This window comes from Camellia sinensis, chromosome 3 (assembly GCF_055761805.1).
Source record: "Camellia sinensis isolate YWXY chromosome 3, ASM5576180v1, whole genome shotgun sequence".
Taxonomy (NCBI): Eukaryota; Viridiplantae; Streptophyta; class Magnoliopsida; order Ericales; family Theaceae; genus Camellia; species Camellia sinensis.
This window is the reverse complement of record NC_138963.1, coordinates 73,657,064-73,673,353: the sequence shown is the minus strand read 5'-3', so window position 1 is coordinate 73,673,353 and position 16,290 is coordinate 73,657,064. Positions and strand designations below refer to the sequence as shown.

The 16,290-nt window shown below is 33.9% G+C and overlaps 1 protein-coding gene across 7 annotated transcripts; it reads left to right on the top strand.

Moving 5' to 3' along the window:
• The first annotated feature begins 1,603 nt into the window (after positions 1-1,603).
• Positions 1,604-5,392, top strand: LOC114258387 (uncharacterized). Of its 7 annotated transcripts, none has more exons than XR_014364149.1 (6): positions 1,604-2,029; positions 2,116-2,203; positions 2,434-2,596; positions 2,688-2,745; positions 4,828-4,941; positions 5,069-5,392. XR_014364149.1 is itself a non-coding variant. In XM_082920049.1 (6 exons), exons 3-6 carry the CDS (start codon positions 2,540-2,542, stop codon positions 5,305-5,307), a joined length of 426 nt encoding a protein of 141 aa, XP_082776175.1. In that variant the 5' UTR covers positions 1,610-1,888; positions 2,116-2,203; positions 2,434-2,539; the 3' UTR covers positions 5,308-5,392. The 7 variants fall into 7 exon arrangements, 2 of the variants coding, with proteins under 2 accessions (XP_082776175.1, XP_082776174.1); XR_014364148.1 differs by having other exon boundaries at positions 1,607-2,029; positions 5,064-5,392; XM_082920049.1 differs by lacking the exon at positions 4,828-4,941 and adding an exon at positions 3,096-3,162 and having other exon boundaries at positions 1,610-1,888; positions 5,064-5,392.
• Positions 5,393-16,290: the final 10,898 nt, after the last annotated feature.

The window sequence follows — 16,290 nt, the reverse complement described above, 5'->3', positions numbered from 1 at the left end:
CTCTTTCTCACCACCCATCTTCTCTACCACATTTACCACTACTGCAAATGCCATTTAACTACCACCACTCTTCTCTTTCTCTCTTTCACTCATCACTCTTCTTTCTCTGTCTGTTTGTCTGTCTGTCTGTGTGTCTTTCGTTCGTCTTTCTTCTTTCTATCTCTCTCATTTGTCTTCTTTCTATGTCTCTCTCGCTCATCTCTCTTCTCTCTATCTCTCTCATCTCTTTTCTCTCTCTGTCTCTCTCGCTCATCTCTTTTTTCTCTCTCTGTTTCTCTTGCTCATCTCTCTTCTCTCTATCTCTCTATTTTTCTATTCTCTCTCTCGTTCATCTCTTTTCGCTTTCTTTCTATATGTCTCTCCCATCTCTTGTTTTTCTCTATTTTTCTATATGTCTCTCTCTATCTCTTTCTCTCTTTGTCTCTCTGTCTCTCTATATCTCTTTCTCTCTATATCTCTTTCTCTCTCTATCTCTCTCTCACTTATCACTTTTCTCTCTTTCTTTCTCTCTCTGTGTCTGTTTGTTTGTCTCTCACTCTTTTGTTTCTCTCTCTTTCTCTCTATGTGTCTGTCTGTCTGTTTGTCTCTCTCCCCCATTGTGTTCACATTACTCACTCTCTCCCTCATCGCTTCTCTATTTACTGAGCTCTCCACTACAAGAAAATGCACTTTTAGCGACCACTTTGTCTCTCTCTGTTCTTACCCCCCTCTCTCGAGATAGACGGCGACGGCGAAGACAACCGGTGACTCCACCACCGTTCCTAACCTAAATGACTTCCCGAACCTCATCCTCATTTTCATCCTCTCATTTCTCCCCACTCTTGATGCCATTCGAACCACCTGTCTCTCTCACAAATGGCGAAACCTCTGGTTCTCTCTTTCTTCTCTCAACTTCGACTACCCTCTCTTCCCTCCCTCCGACTTTCCCTCCGACACCCGTCGTCTCTTAGGTAGGTGAGGATGGAGGGTATGGTGAAGAAATATCAGCAAAAATTTAGAAAAGTCGTCTTCTCTATCTGTCTATCTCTCTCTTTTTCTCTATGTCTGTCTATCTCTCTCTTTTTCTCTATGTCTCTCGTCCATCTCTCTTCTCTCTATCTCTTTCATATATCTTCTCTCTCTGTCTCTCTTTTCTCTCTCTTATTTTTTTCTCTCTCGCTCTCTCGCTCATCTCTTTCTGTCTCTCTCTCTCTCTCTTATTTATCTATTTTCGCTCTTTTTTTTTCTCTCTCTCTGTCTCTCTCTTTGTCTATATCTTTTCACCCTTTTCATCTTCTTCTCTCTCTTTTCTTTCTCTCTCTTATTCATCACTCTTCTCTCTCTCTCTGTCTATTTGACTCTCTCTCTCTCTCTCTCTGTGTCTCTCATTCATTTATCTCTTCTCTCATCTATCTTCTCTCTTTTTCATTGACCACAAAAAATTAATTTTATTTTAATGGAAAATATTATTCCTACTTTTACCAAATAAAAAAATAATAATAATTTTTTATTCATTAAAATAAATATAAAACAAATAAATTTTAACTTTACCAAATAAAAAAAAAGAATTCACCAACTATAAAAATTATTTTAAATCTAATATTATTCCTACTTTTTTTTTATTGTTTTGTTCCCCCGCTTTTAAATCTAACCGTCCATCTCTCACCATCTCACTCACCTCATCTATGACAAACAAAAGAAAAAACCCTAATTGCTGTCTATACCTCACTCTCTCTCAGTCTCATCTCATCTCATCACCGTCTCTCTCACTCTCTCGTTTCGTTGTTAATCTTCATGTTTTGCACCGATCGGCGATCACTCTCATCTTATCACTGTCTATCTCACTCTCTCGTTGTTCATCTCATCGCACCGATCGTCTCACTCTCTCATCGCACCGATCTACTCACGGGTAAGCCTCTTATCTCTCTTAATCTTTGTCTCTCTCTCTCTCGCCCCGATCGAATCTGAATCTGTGTTTTGTGTGTTTGTTTTGGTCTGAATCGCATGACACCGATCGTCTCACTCTCTCATCGCACCGATCTACTCACGGGTAAGCTTCTATCTCTCAATCTCTGTCTCTCTCTCTTGCCTCGATCGAATCTGAATCTGTGTTCTGTGTGTTTGTTGGACCAACAGATCTGAATCTGTGTTCTGTGTGTTTGTTTTGGTCTGAATCGCATCACACCGATCGTCTCACTCTCTCATCGCACCGATCTACTCACGGGTAAGCTTCTATCTCTCTCAATCTCTGTCTCTCTCTCTTGCCTTGATCGAATCTGAATCTGTGTTCTGTGTGTTTGTTGGACCAACAGATCTGAATCTGTGTTCTGTGTGTTTGTTTTGGTCTGAATCTGTGATCTGAATCTGTGTTCTGTGTGATCTGAATCTGTGTTAAGAGTATCACGTGTCTGTATACGTATAACTCTATGTTGTATTGGTGCATGTGTTTGTTAGGCGGATGTTGAAATGGAGATAGCAGCAGGACAACCGAAGAAGAGGACATTCAAGAAGTTCAGTTTCAGGGGCGTCGATTTGGACGCTTTGCTCGATATGTCCACAGATGAGCTTGTTAAGCTCTTTACCGCTCGAGCTCGCAGAAGGTGATTTACATTTGTATGTATGTATGTTTTGTGTTATATATATATATTTTTTGTTGCATTGGTAGTTGCTTTGATTCATTTTTTATTTTTTGTGTTTGGATAATTTAGGTTTCAGAGAGGTCTGAAGAGGAAGCCCATGGCCTTGATCAAGAAACTCCGCAAAGCGGTAATGATTTGTTATGTTACTTTGATTTGATTTGTACTTGGATGTTGTAATTTTGACCTGAAATCTGTCGTTTGAGTATGTGATTGTGATTGCTTCAGTTTTGTTCTAGGTATAGGTCTCTTTTTGATTTGGTAGTAAGTTTTAGATTAATGCTTGAGGCCTCGAATTTGAGGTCTCGAAATTGCCTCGAAATTCTTTTTTTTTTTTTTGCTGTGTGTTCGGTGTTTTTTTTTTTTTTTAATCTTTGAGCGCATTGGCTTGATATGAAATGCATAGATACTATCCCTCCATTCTTTTTTTCCATGATTCTCCTGAATGCTTGTTTCACACTACGTCTTGTGTTATTTCAATATGTGGCGAGATGAATGCTTCTGTTGTTGTCAAAAGCTTGGATATTTCGGTGGCTGCATTCTTTAGGTATTGTCTACGTCTGTCATTCTATGGAACATTGTGAATCTGTGGTGGACATTACACTTTATTCAGAAATAATTAAATAATTAAGTGGAATTGTTTCTGGTTTTGGGGTTTTACTTCTGTCTTGAATATATGTATGATCTTTCTATGAGCTGGTGTCTCAGATGAAATTGAAAGGTGCACTCTGCAGACTAGTGATTAGTTATTGCAACGCTTGGACTTTCATTTTGTTTTTTATTTTCAATTATTATTTACCAAGAAAAATTGAAGTTAGATGTGAACTACTTGTTAATGTAGGAACACTAAACGCATGAGATTTTTTCAAGCGCATTTTTAACACCAAAAAACTTATTGATAAGTATGTTATGATCCAATTTATCAAAATTTGAATGTTTGTAATGGTTTTAATCAATGTTGTGCACCTAAGAACATGTTTTCTAGATGTTATTGAATTTTAGGTTGGTTTTAAGGCTTAAAAAGTGGAGAATTTCGTCTAGTAGGGAATTGCACTATCTAGAGTATTTAGAAATGCTAGTAGAATAGATTAGATAATTCATAAAAATATAGTAATTGAAAGTCAATATTTGTTGTTACAATGGTAATACAAGTAATATGACAACACTAGTGGCTAATATAAGGTATGCTATATGTATTACCTCATTGATTCATGAGTTTACACGTAAAACAAATGACGTATATGACTCTTAATTTTTTGAATTAGTAGATTACCATTTAAAATTCATAGTTTTTATTTTAAATCAATAAGTTAGTAATATAGATTAATGAAAATAGGATTTTCAATTAAAGAATATGAAAATGAAGAATTTAAAAAGAGGAAAATAATTTAAAATAAAAGAATAATTTGAGTGTTAATGTTTAAGGAAGAATAAGAGATTTTCAGTTTAGAGTTTTACTTTTAAACATTTTTAATGTCTTAACAGAGGTAAAATTGAATATCGTACCATAACAGTGATGTAATGGCTTGTAATCTGCAGTTGCGTGCAGCTTTGACTTTTTTTGTTATGGAGCTCCAAAATCCCTTTATGTAACAGCTATGACATAATGTAGTGGCTGTTTTTTAAACTCATGGTTGTCAGTCTTGATTGCACAGAGCCAAAGCTTTCTGGTTAATTCTGGTTGATGGCTTCAAGTTTAATATATAATGTCATGAGAACTAATTTGTTTACATTAGAAACACCTTGCATTGTATCCTCTTGTTTAGAGATTGAAAAACTTGGGCAAGTGATTGAATGTTTCCTCTTGGTTAAGTCTAAGCTTTGTTATGTCTTTTCTGTTTTGGTGGTAATAAAAGCTTACTTACCAAAAAAACAAAAAAAGAATGTTACAGATTACTTGACAAAAGCTATGATATGGATAAATTAAAACATAGAAAATGATACATTGTTTATTTTTCAGATTTAAAAATTCAAGTATTGTCATGTTGACAAAAATTCAAAACCTATTGCATATTTTTGCGTGTCATTTGTTATTCTCCAATCATGAAACACTAAGTTCTCTGTTTTGTTTACACATGCATGTCTATTACTTATTATTTTTTTTATACATGATTAGGTTCATGCATGTCTATTACTTATTATTTTTTTTATACATGATTAGGTTCATGTATGCCTGTTATATCTTATCTTTTATGGATTTGTTTTATCTTAGCATCTTTTGTTTTAGTATGGCTGAAAAAATATGATATATATATATTGTACCTGTATCTGCGCCTGTGTTTGCACTTGCACCTGCTGCTGCTCCTACCTCTACAGTTACTGCCATGTGAGTATTTTTCTTCTTTGGTTAACTTGTGAAGACTGAAGAGCATGATTTTTTTTTGTCTGTTTATTTAATTTGGACAATACTGGTTACCTTTGTTAATCCAATAATGTGTGTTCAACCAGACCAGAGTCTAATGTCTATGGTCAAGCAACATCGAATTTGGTTGCTGGAAGTAACCTTGATGGAGCGGTCCGGCAAATTCTTGATATGGGTGGAGGGACTTGGGATAGGGATACTGTTGTTCGAGCTCTTCGTGCTGCTTACAACCCAGAGAGAGCTGTTGAATATTACTTGTATTTGATCTCTTTTGTGAATTTATTTTTCAAATGGGAAGTGCAGAAGCATGACGAAAATTTTTGTTTTTGATTTACGTTATTTAGATTTGTGAACAACATTATGTATTGGATAATTTTGTTGATGTATTGTTATGAATGGAAGAATATTTTAATTATAGATGAATTATTATTTTTATACTGGACTTTTTTTTATTATTATGTAATTAGTGGGTTTTTTTTTAGTTATTTTTCATTTAATACAGGTTATTTTCATATATATTTTTTTTTTTTGAGAGGGCAGTCCACTCACCTTCTCAAATAGGGGTTTTTTGCGACGGCAGTAATGCGTCGCAAAAGATAGGGCATTTGGTTGAAAATGAGGACTTTTAGCGACGGTGTAATTTGCTGTCGCCAATAGTGCTTTAGCGACGGCACCAAGTGCTGTCTCAAATAACCCTTTAACGACGGTACTTGTGCCGTCGCAAATACCCCTTTTAGCAACGGCAAAACAGTGCTGTCTCAAAAAAAATTCAGATTTTCACATGTTAATGGCGACGGCATTTTTCCGTCGCAAAAGGCTTCTTTGCCGTCGCAAACCAAAGGCGACGGCGTCATACCGTCGCTAAAGCCCTTTTGCAACCCCCTCTGTTGCGACCCCCCACTTGCCGTCGCAAAAGGCCACTTACCGTCGCAAAAAACCTTTTGAGACGGCGTTTTGGGTATTTGCGACGGCATTTTACCGTCGCAAAAAATCAATTTTTTTGTAGTGCAAGTGCACTAGCAAAAAATGAGAAAATAAAAATAAAAACAAATACTTCAATCAAGGTAGAAGCAACCAATATTAAATCCAAGAAAATTTGGAGCACATATAACAAGTAAAAAAATACAACACAGTGCAACAAAAATTTTAACATGTTGATCGGTGATAACCTTGATGAACGGAAGAAATTGAGACGATTGGGTAGATCGGTGACGAATTTTTGTAGATCGGCAATGGATCTTGATGGATCAGTCACGGATCTTGATGGATCGGTGATGGAACTTGATGAATCGGTGAAGATGGTGATGCAGATTTCGGGTGGAGAAGTGATGGAGTTTGGAAGATTAGTGAGGGATTTGGATGGATGGTGATAGTGATGAAAGTGATCGATGATTTTGTGGATGGTGGAGTTGGTTGTAGGCTATGGTGAGGGTGGAGATGGAGTCGGCTAAGGGTAGAGGAAGAAGGGGAGAGCGAGACAGCAAGAGAAGGAGAAAAAGAGAGAGTAAGAGAGAGAGTGGGTGAGAGATAGAGACGGAACGGAAGAGAGAGAGAGAAAAATTATATATATAAATATATGTATATTATTATTATGGTTATTATTTTTTATAATAATAATTATTATTACAATATTTATTTTATTTAATTATTAAAAAATTATTTTTTAATATAAACATTATATTGGAGTATTCATCATACCAAGTTCTGTTCTAATATAACAAAATTGTTCTTTATTTAGAGGCTTGGTAAATATGTCAGCTAATTGACAATTTGTAGGCACAAATTCGAGTTCAATGTCACCTTTGAGTACATGATCTCTCAGAAAATGATGCCTTATTTCAATGTGTTTAGTGCGTGAGTGCTGAATAGGATTTTTTGAAAGGTTAATGGCACTTATGTTGTCACATTTTATAGGAATATGATCATAGTGAAGTCCAAAATCTTGAAGTTGTTGTTTCATCCAAAGCAATTGTGCACAACACCCAGCGGCGGCAATGTATTCTGCTTCAGCAGTTGACAAAGCCACTGAGTTTTGTTTTTTGCAAAACCAAGAGGTGAGTGAGTGTCCAAGAAAATGACAAGTGCCACTAGTGCTTTTTCGGTCAAGTCTACATCCCGCAAAGTCGGCATCTGAGTAACCAAAAAGTTCAAAGGTGGTTCCCTTAGGATACCATAATCCCAAATTTTGAGTGCCGACAAGATATCTGAAAATGCGTTTGACTGCGATGATGTGTGACTCTTTCGGTGCGGATTGAAAACGTGCACACATACAAACACTAAACATTATGTCGGGCCTACTTGCAGTAAGATAAAGTAAAGAACCAATCATACCTCGATATTTCTTCTCATCTACGGGTTTACCTTGCTCATCTTTGTCGATTTTTATCGATGTGCTCATTGGAGTTGCTGCAGGCTTTGATGATTCCATTTCAAACCTTTTGAGTAGATCTTTGATATATTTCGTTTGATTTAAATGGATTCCATCATTAGTTTGTTTAATTTGTAGACCAAGGAAGTAATTTAATTCCCCCATCATACTCATTTCAAACTCACCCTGCATGTCTTTAGCAAACTCTTTGCACAAATTTTCATTAGTAGCACCAAAAATGATATCATCAACATAAATTTGAACGATTAGCATATCTTCCTTTTTGATTTTTATAAAAAGTGTTGTATCAATTTTTCCTCTACAAAAACCTTTGTCAAGTAGAAAATTACTCAATCTTTCATACCATGCTCTAGGAGCTTGTTTCAAGCCATATAAGGCTTTTGAAAGTTTGAAAACATGATCCGGGTATTTATGATTTTCAAAACCGGGAGGTTGTTCAACATAGACTTCCTCCGAAATGTACCCATTTAAAAAAGCACTTTTAACATCCATTTGATATAATTTAAAATCTTTAAAACACGCAAAAGCAAGTAACATTCTAATAGCTTCAAGTCTAGCAACTGGTGCAAAAGTTTCATCAAAATCAATTCCCTCTTCTTGATTATAGCCTTGAGCTACTAATCTAGCTTTATTTCTAGTAACAACTCCAGATTCGTCCATTTTATTTCAAAAAACCCATTTTGTACCAATAACGGGATGATCCTTAGGTCGAGGGGTCAAAAACCAAACTTCATTTCTTTCAAATTGATTTAATTCTTCTTGCATTGCTAAAATCAAGTTTTCATCATTTTCAGCTTCTAAAAATGATTTTGGTTCAATTTGTGAAACAAATGCCAAGTTATCACAAATATTTCTAACAGAGAAACGAGTTTTTATACCTTCCGCCGCATCACCTATGATGAGGTCTTTGGGGTGGCCATGAGCATACTTCCATTCTTTTGGTAGATTTGAGTCATTTTCTGGAAGAGCATATATTTCTTGAAGATTCTCCATTGTCATTTCTTCGTCATGTTTGCGTAATGGATTTTCTTCATTTTCCTTTTTATAAATACTCTCCATGCTTGGTTGATTTTCTACAATATCATTACTTAAAAGATTCTTGGAAATAATATCGTTAGATTCATCAAAAACAACATGCACAGATTCTTCAACAAGTAGAGTTCTTTTATTAAATACTCTATAAGCTTTACTAGACATAGAATAACCAAGAAATATAGCTTCATCCGATTTAGCATCAAATTTTCCTAAATTATCTTTATTGTTATTTAATACAAAGCATTTACAACCAAAAGCACGCAAGTGACTAATATTAGGTTTTCTACCTTTCCAAAGTTCGTAAGGAATTTTCTTAAGAATAGGTCTAATCATGGCACGGTTTATAACATAGCATGCAGTGTTTACAGCTTCCGCCCAAAAATATTTAGGCAAATTATTTTCACAAAGCATAGTACGAGCCATTTCTTCAAGAGTTCTATTTTTTCTTTCAACCACACCGTTTTGTTGAGGAGTCCTAGGGGCTGAGAAATTATGATCTATTCCTAAGTCATCACAAAACTTAATAAAATCATCATTTTCAAATTCTCTACCATGGTCACTTCTAATACTACAAATATTAAGATTTTTCTGATTTTGAATTCTTTTACAAAGTTTTGAGAAATTATAAAAAGCTTCATTTTTGTGTGTTAAAAATAATATCCATGTATATCTAGTGTAATCATCAACACAAACAAGGGCATAAGATTTTCCTCCTAAACTTAATGTTCTAGATGGTCCGAATAGATCAATATGCAAGAGTTGAAGCGGTCTAGTAGTTGAAACGATATTTTTGGATTTAAAAGAAATTCTAGTTTGTTTTCCAAATTGACATGCATCACAAAGTTTATCTTTTTCAAAAAAAATTTTTGGTAAACCTATGACTAACTCATTTTTTGAAAGCTTGGAAATTAAATCAAAATGAGCATGTCCTAATCTTCTATGCCAAAGCCAACCATTATCATTTATAGCAGATAAACATTTAATGTTAAAATGAGAAGATAAATCATGTAAATCAAACACATATACATTCTCATGTCTATAACCTACAAATAAAGTTTTGTTTTCTAAGGTATTTTCAATAGTGCAATGAGTTTTCTCAAAAATAACTCTATAACCTTTATCACATAATTGACTAATACTAAGCAAGTTATGTTTTAAACCTTCAACAAATAAAACATTTTCAATAATAGGAGAGGGATTTTTACCAATACTTCCTACACCAATGATTTTACCCTTGCTATTGTCGCCAAAAGTCACATATCCGCCATCCTTTGGTTGGAGTGTGGCGAACATAGCTTTATTTCCAGTCATGTGCCTCGAACATGCACTGTCGAGATACCATCTATCGTTACTGGATTTTGTCTTGAAACATACCTACAAAAATTTGATTTCTCTATTGGTACCCATTTTTTCTTGGGTCCATAAAAGTTAGAATTTGATACCCTTGAGATATCCTTAGGAACCCACATCTTTTTTATTTTAGCAAAAGGATTTCTTTTAATAGGACATGAAGGTGAAATATGACCTTTTGTTCCACAAAAATGACATATGAGATGAGAGTGATTAGAAGATGCATATACAAAACCACTTTTGGCAGTTTTTACTTTTGAAAAAGGTTTATATCCAATTCCGGCTCTACCAAAAGTACGGTTTTGATTTTTAAGAATTTTATCTAAAGTCTCTCTACCTTGAGTGAACTTTGAAAGAGTAGTTTTCAAGTCTTCAATATTTTCTTTTAAAATAATTTGCTCATTTTTTAAAGACTCGTTTTCTTTTTGCAATACAACTAAATGTTTTTCAGAAATTGAAGACTCTTTTTGAGTTAAAATCTCATTTTCCTTTTTCATTTTCATGGCTTCATTTTCTAAAGCATTTATCTTGGAAGTCAATGATTCATTTTCTTTTGATAAACTTGAAATTACTTTCTTTTGACAATTATTTTTCAAACTAAGTTTCTTAAATTCTGCATGTAATTCATCAAAAGCTAATTGTAATTCATCAAATGTAAAGGATTCGTCATTTACCTCATTTTCATTTCCAAGTGCCATTAAACATAGGTTAGCAACCTCGTTTTTGCAAACTTCGGTTTCTGTGTCGCTTTCATCACTATCTTCTCCCCATGCTGCAATCATAGCTTTCTTTTTGTCCTTCTTGAATTTTTTCTTAAGTTTTGGACATTCTGATTTGTAGTGTCCAGGTTTGTTGCATTCATAGCAGGTTACTTCTGATTTTTTGTGATTTTCTCCTCTTTGAAAATCCCTGTTGTTGAAGTCTTTTCTGAAAAAATTTCGTACATCTTGTTTCTTTCTCACAAACCTTTGGAACTTTCTAGTGATGAATGCCATTTCCTCATCCTCATCTGAATCATCTTCCTTATCCTCTTGATGTTTCGAGGTGGATTTGAAAGCTATTCCTTTCTTCTTGTTGTTGTCCTCCTCTTCCTTTCCTTCTTGCATTATGAGCTCATGAGTTAAGAGAGATCCCATTAACTCATCTAGACTTAGCTTTGATAAATCCTTGGCTTCGGTAATGGCAATGACTTTTGTCTCCCAACTTTTTGGCAATGACCTAAGCACTTTTCTTACAATTTCAGCATTAGTATATATTTTGCCAAGAGAAGTTAAACCATTAATAATATCAGTAAAACGAGTAAACATTTGAGGAATAGTTTCATCAGGCTTCATTTTAAAAAGTTCATAATTATGGACTAGCAAACTGACTCTAGATTCTTTAACTTGTTCGGTTCCCTCATGAGTCACTATAAGCTTGTCCCAAATTTCTTTAGCGGTTTTACATGTGGAAATTCTATTGAACTCGTTGGCATCTAAAGCACAGTACAACATGTTTGTAGCTTTGACATTAATTTGGGCCATTCTAGTATCTGATTCATCCCACTCATCTTCAGGTTTTGGTACCCTAAGTCCATCTATAGTTTTGGTAGGAATTTTTGGACCATTACAAATAATTTTCCAACATTCATAATCATTAGATTGAATATGTATGGTTATCCTAGTTTTCCAATAACTAAAATTTGTGCCGCTAAATAGAGGTGGCCTATTAGATGCTTGTCCCTCGGGTAAGGAATAACTAGGGGTTGCCATGATCTACTCTGAGACGGTTAAGTAAAAAAAAAACTAGAGTCTAGGCTCTGATACCAATTGTTATCCCAGATAGGCAACCCAAGAGGGGGGGTGAATTGGGTTATTAAAAATTTTACAATATTAAAAATAACACAATATTCAGAATTTTAATAAATAAAAAAAACAGAATAATAATTATCAATATAAAAGTAGAAGAGATAGAGAGAGAAAATCAAACACTACGATTTATAGTGGTTCGGCACGCCAGGCCTACGTCCACTCCCCAAGGAACCTCCTTGAGAATTTCTTTACTATCAATTGAATAAATACACCACCAAGCTTGTGGATTTGGCACAGGACTTACTCTTATCTATTGAGCCTCACTCAACAATGAATGCCTTACCCTTACAAAATCTCTCACAAAAATAAGGAATAAGAATAAGTGGTAATTGAACCCACTTTTACAATAATTCTCTCACAAAGAGTAGATATGAAAGTGTAAGAACAAAAATTAGACTTAGATCTGAAAGTGAAAGAGCAGAATACTCAGAATTTTGGAGCTCACAGAAATATTTTCTCTTCAAGTTCTTGATTTTTTCTCCACATCCAACACCTCTATTTATACACAAAAATATACCCGTTGGACGCTCCTTGCTGACGTCATGGCTTACATAAGCACGCTCCTGATGTCATCGCTTACATAAGCAGGCTCTTGATGTCATTGCTTACATAAGCACACTCCTTAAATTTTGAATAGTCAACAAAAGATAAAAAATAAGACTGATTTTTTTCTTTTTGTTATTTCAAACATGGAGCCACCATTTTTGTAGACAATTTAATACAAAGTTCACAACTTTCAAACAAATAATTTTCTCCATCTAGTTTATAATATATATATATATATATATATATACATATATATATATAACTCCATCTTTTTCTTCTTGTTTGATTATAATATGATATAATCAATGTAATGTAAAAAATTTAATAGCGCACGTGATGTATTCTGCATATAATGCTATATAAGTTCTGATCAAAATTTTGCATACAGAAAAATCTCTATAAATAATATTTATGATGGATCTGAAAATATATGTCATCTTTAAAATATTGTATATGTTGTAAAGATTTTAAACTAAATGTATTTTACCACTCCATATTAATTTTGTCAAAATAAGACAACCCATAAATATCAAATTTGTCAAATAATACAACCAATCAATCATTTTTGTCAAAATAATATAATTAATCAATTTGTCAAAAGATGAATAGTAATTAACCCTATTTTTCAAAAAGTGAATAGTAAAGTTTTTGAAAATATTTAAAATAATCATTTTTGTCAAAATAATATAATTAATCGATTTTTCAAAAGATGAATAGTAATTAACCCTATTTTTCAAAAAGTGAATAGTAAAGTTTTTGAAAATATTTAAAATAATATTTAACATATATATTTTAAAAAGATAATATTATTTTATTTAAATAATATTTAACAAATATATATATTTTAAAAAGATAATAATTTGTGTCAAATAATATGTATATTAACTAATATATTTTAGACATCATCAAAATTAAATAATATGATTAACAGGTTGGGATAGAGAAAACTAATAAACTAAATTTTTTATTATTATATTTTCAAAAAAATAAAAATAAAAACACATATTGATTAAAGACTAAATTTGTTTGGGTGGGAAGAGGAAGCAATTAACATATAACTCACAAATTTATATTTAATTTTTTACTTACGAACAGTAAAATGAAAAAAAGATTACATGTAAATAATATGAATTTTATTGAAAAAATAATATATTATTTTATCCTTGTGCATAGCATGGGTCATATGCTTGACAAATAATACATATTTTTATGCATGTGTGGTGTCATGACCCATTATCCATAAATAATACATATTTTTTCAGATTACTAATTATTGGAGATTGTAAAGATATGAATTATAATTCAAAAAAATATCCAAAATTTGTAAAGTCTAAACTACCAATACGATCGTATCAATCCGTCAATCTGCACGGTGTCACGACCCAAACCCGCCCCTATGGGTTTAGCACCGTAACCGGCCAGTAATTCGAGATTACCGAAGGCCTGCTTAACAGTAATACAGTAAAACAGAGTACAAGGACCTGGCGGAAGCCAATACAGTAAATAAACAATGTCCAATGAGCTGTGACAGTCTGTATGCCAAAAAGACTTTTCATGCATACATATATATATACACACAGTGCAGAACAGTATGTACAACATTTATAATCATTCAGATCAAGGACCTAATCCCTATTAAACAGTACAGTAACAGTCTATACAGTTAACAAAACAGTTACAGAAACGGACGGGGGAAATTAAAACACCCCTAAGCCATAGCTTGACATGCTCGGAACGTCGCAGTGAGGCACAGTGGTTGGCTTGACAAAACTGGAGCTTACCCCGACGCTTCTAGCCGCGGTCTGGTGCCTGTACACCTACATATATATATGAGCAGTGAGCTAAAACTCAGTGAATAACATAATGCGTAAAGAGGTTTAGAATGAATGTCCTTACAGTAATGAAAACAGTTCATTAAATCAGTATTTCAGTTGTTCAGTCAGTGCAGTCATATGTGGTACATCCATTAGCATAACAGTACAGTAAACAGTAGGTCTTGAAAGACCGAACAGTCAATGATGGCCATCAATCAGTAAACAGTAGTGGTTCCAACAAGGGAACCGACAGAGATCTCTATAACAGTAACAATAGTTGCTAAGGATGCCACAATACAGTTCAGAATAGAGGACATACATTCATTCTATTAACAGTATCAATTCAGAAACAGTACAGTTCAATTGTTCAGAAGATAATCATTTTTGAACATATCTTTACACAGTTGTTACTCACAGAGTTCTGGGCTACAGTTAGGCTAAAGCGCGTCCCCAGTCGCCAACCCTACACAGTTTATAGATTGAACACACACTAAGTTACACAGTTAGGAAAGATAATAATTTAGTCCCTATCTTGACTCGGTGTGGTTCTATATCTATCTCTTCATTAAGATGCCTTAAACTAGGCCTAAGAATGCCTAGGATGAAATGAGGATGCAATGATGTACTTTAAAAGTATTTTCAGAATTTTCAGAAAACAGGGTTCCAGCTCGAGCGGAGCGGAAATGCAGACAAAGGTCTCCGCTCAAGCGCAGACTTAGATGCCCGAGCGTACTGCAAAACAGTCAAAAGTGCTGGATAGGTGAAAATCATGCTCGATTGGGTGCTCGACATCCGCTCGAGCGTAAGACACAAGGTCACGCTCGAGCGTCAATTACCCCGCTCGAGCAGACACCAAAGCAGTGCAAAATACTGGGAGCACGAATTTCACGCTCGAGCGCTAATCACCCGGCTCGAGCGTGAGTTCAAAATCTGGAATTCCCAGATTTGAACCTCAAGCTCAAATTTCAATTCAAATTCAAACCAATTTTCATGAATTTAACTTCAATGCAACATGCATGAATTTAAACTACTTTCAAGCTTTAAACACTTACTCTAATGAGCCAATTGTTCAAAAAACAAGATGAAAACATGGTCCATTGTAAATATATGAACATGCATGCAAGATTTCCATGAAATCAAACCTCACAATGCAAGGATAAACACATGCATGCATGAATTCTAACTCAAATCAACATATGAAGCTATTTCAAGACTCAATCCACTAACTTCGACATGAATCATGTAAGAACAAGCTCAATTCATAAACAAGAGGGTAATCACACTACCTTAGGTCTTGTAGTTCAAGAATGGAAGCACAATTTTGAAATCAACCTTCAAATTCTTTAGGTTCTCAAAGCAATCACAAGAAGGAACTCAATTTCTCTCCCTCTCTCTCTTAGTCGGCAAGAACAAGGAGTTTGGCTGATGAAAAGTTTTGTTTAAATGCATAATAAGGCTCACATATGTTCAATGTAGTGGGCCACTAAGTGGCACCAATGTAATTAAGTCTAATTCATGTAATTTAGCTTTATTTCAACTAATGTAATCATACCAAAACACATTTCAAATAAATATGCCATAAAATCATATAAATTCCAAAGATCGTAAAACATCAATCAATTTCTGGGTCGGCCGCCGACAAGGCCTTCAATTTGGCAATTTAAACATAAAACGTGAACAGATAATCAAACAGTCAAACAGATAGATAATGCATTTAAACAGATACAGTCAATCAATCAGTTTCAAATTTCAGTCAGTCAGTTCAGTATTTCAATCAGTTCAATTACTTTTCATAATCAGTCTCAGTTTAATAGTAATCGATAGTTTATCGGTAGACAGTGGTGAGGGTTGTTACACACAGCATGCTCAATCCACATCTGCAAAATCGGTGGATGGATACAGATTATTTTTTTTCAATTTGTCTAATTTTAGATGGATGGCAGATGGGATGCTACCTAACCTAACCCGATCCATGATCACCACTAATGAAATTTGAATGAAATCTATATAATAAAACAAAATGATTTTTGAAAATGTCTTAGAGATATAATTGGTTAGAATGGTGTGAATTGGCCTAATTAAAGATTGAACAGTTGAGATTGCTTGATTCAAAATAAACTTTCCGCCTAAACAATTGTTAATTTTTATTTTACACAATCTCACATCGAAAATTGTTTCACTTATATAAAGTTAATTTTATACTCACATTTAATATTATAATTCATTTAATCAAGTATAATATAAAAGTTTAAATTTTTTTCAAAAAAAAAAAAATCAACAAAAATAATATAGAAAAGCTAATCCCATATTTGGTATAAGAAAATATTGA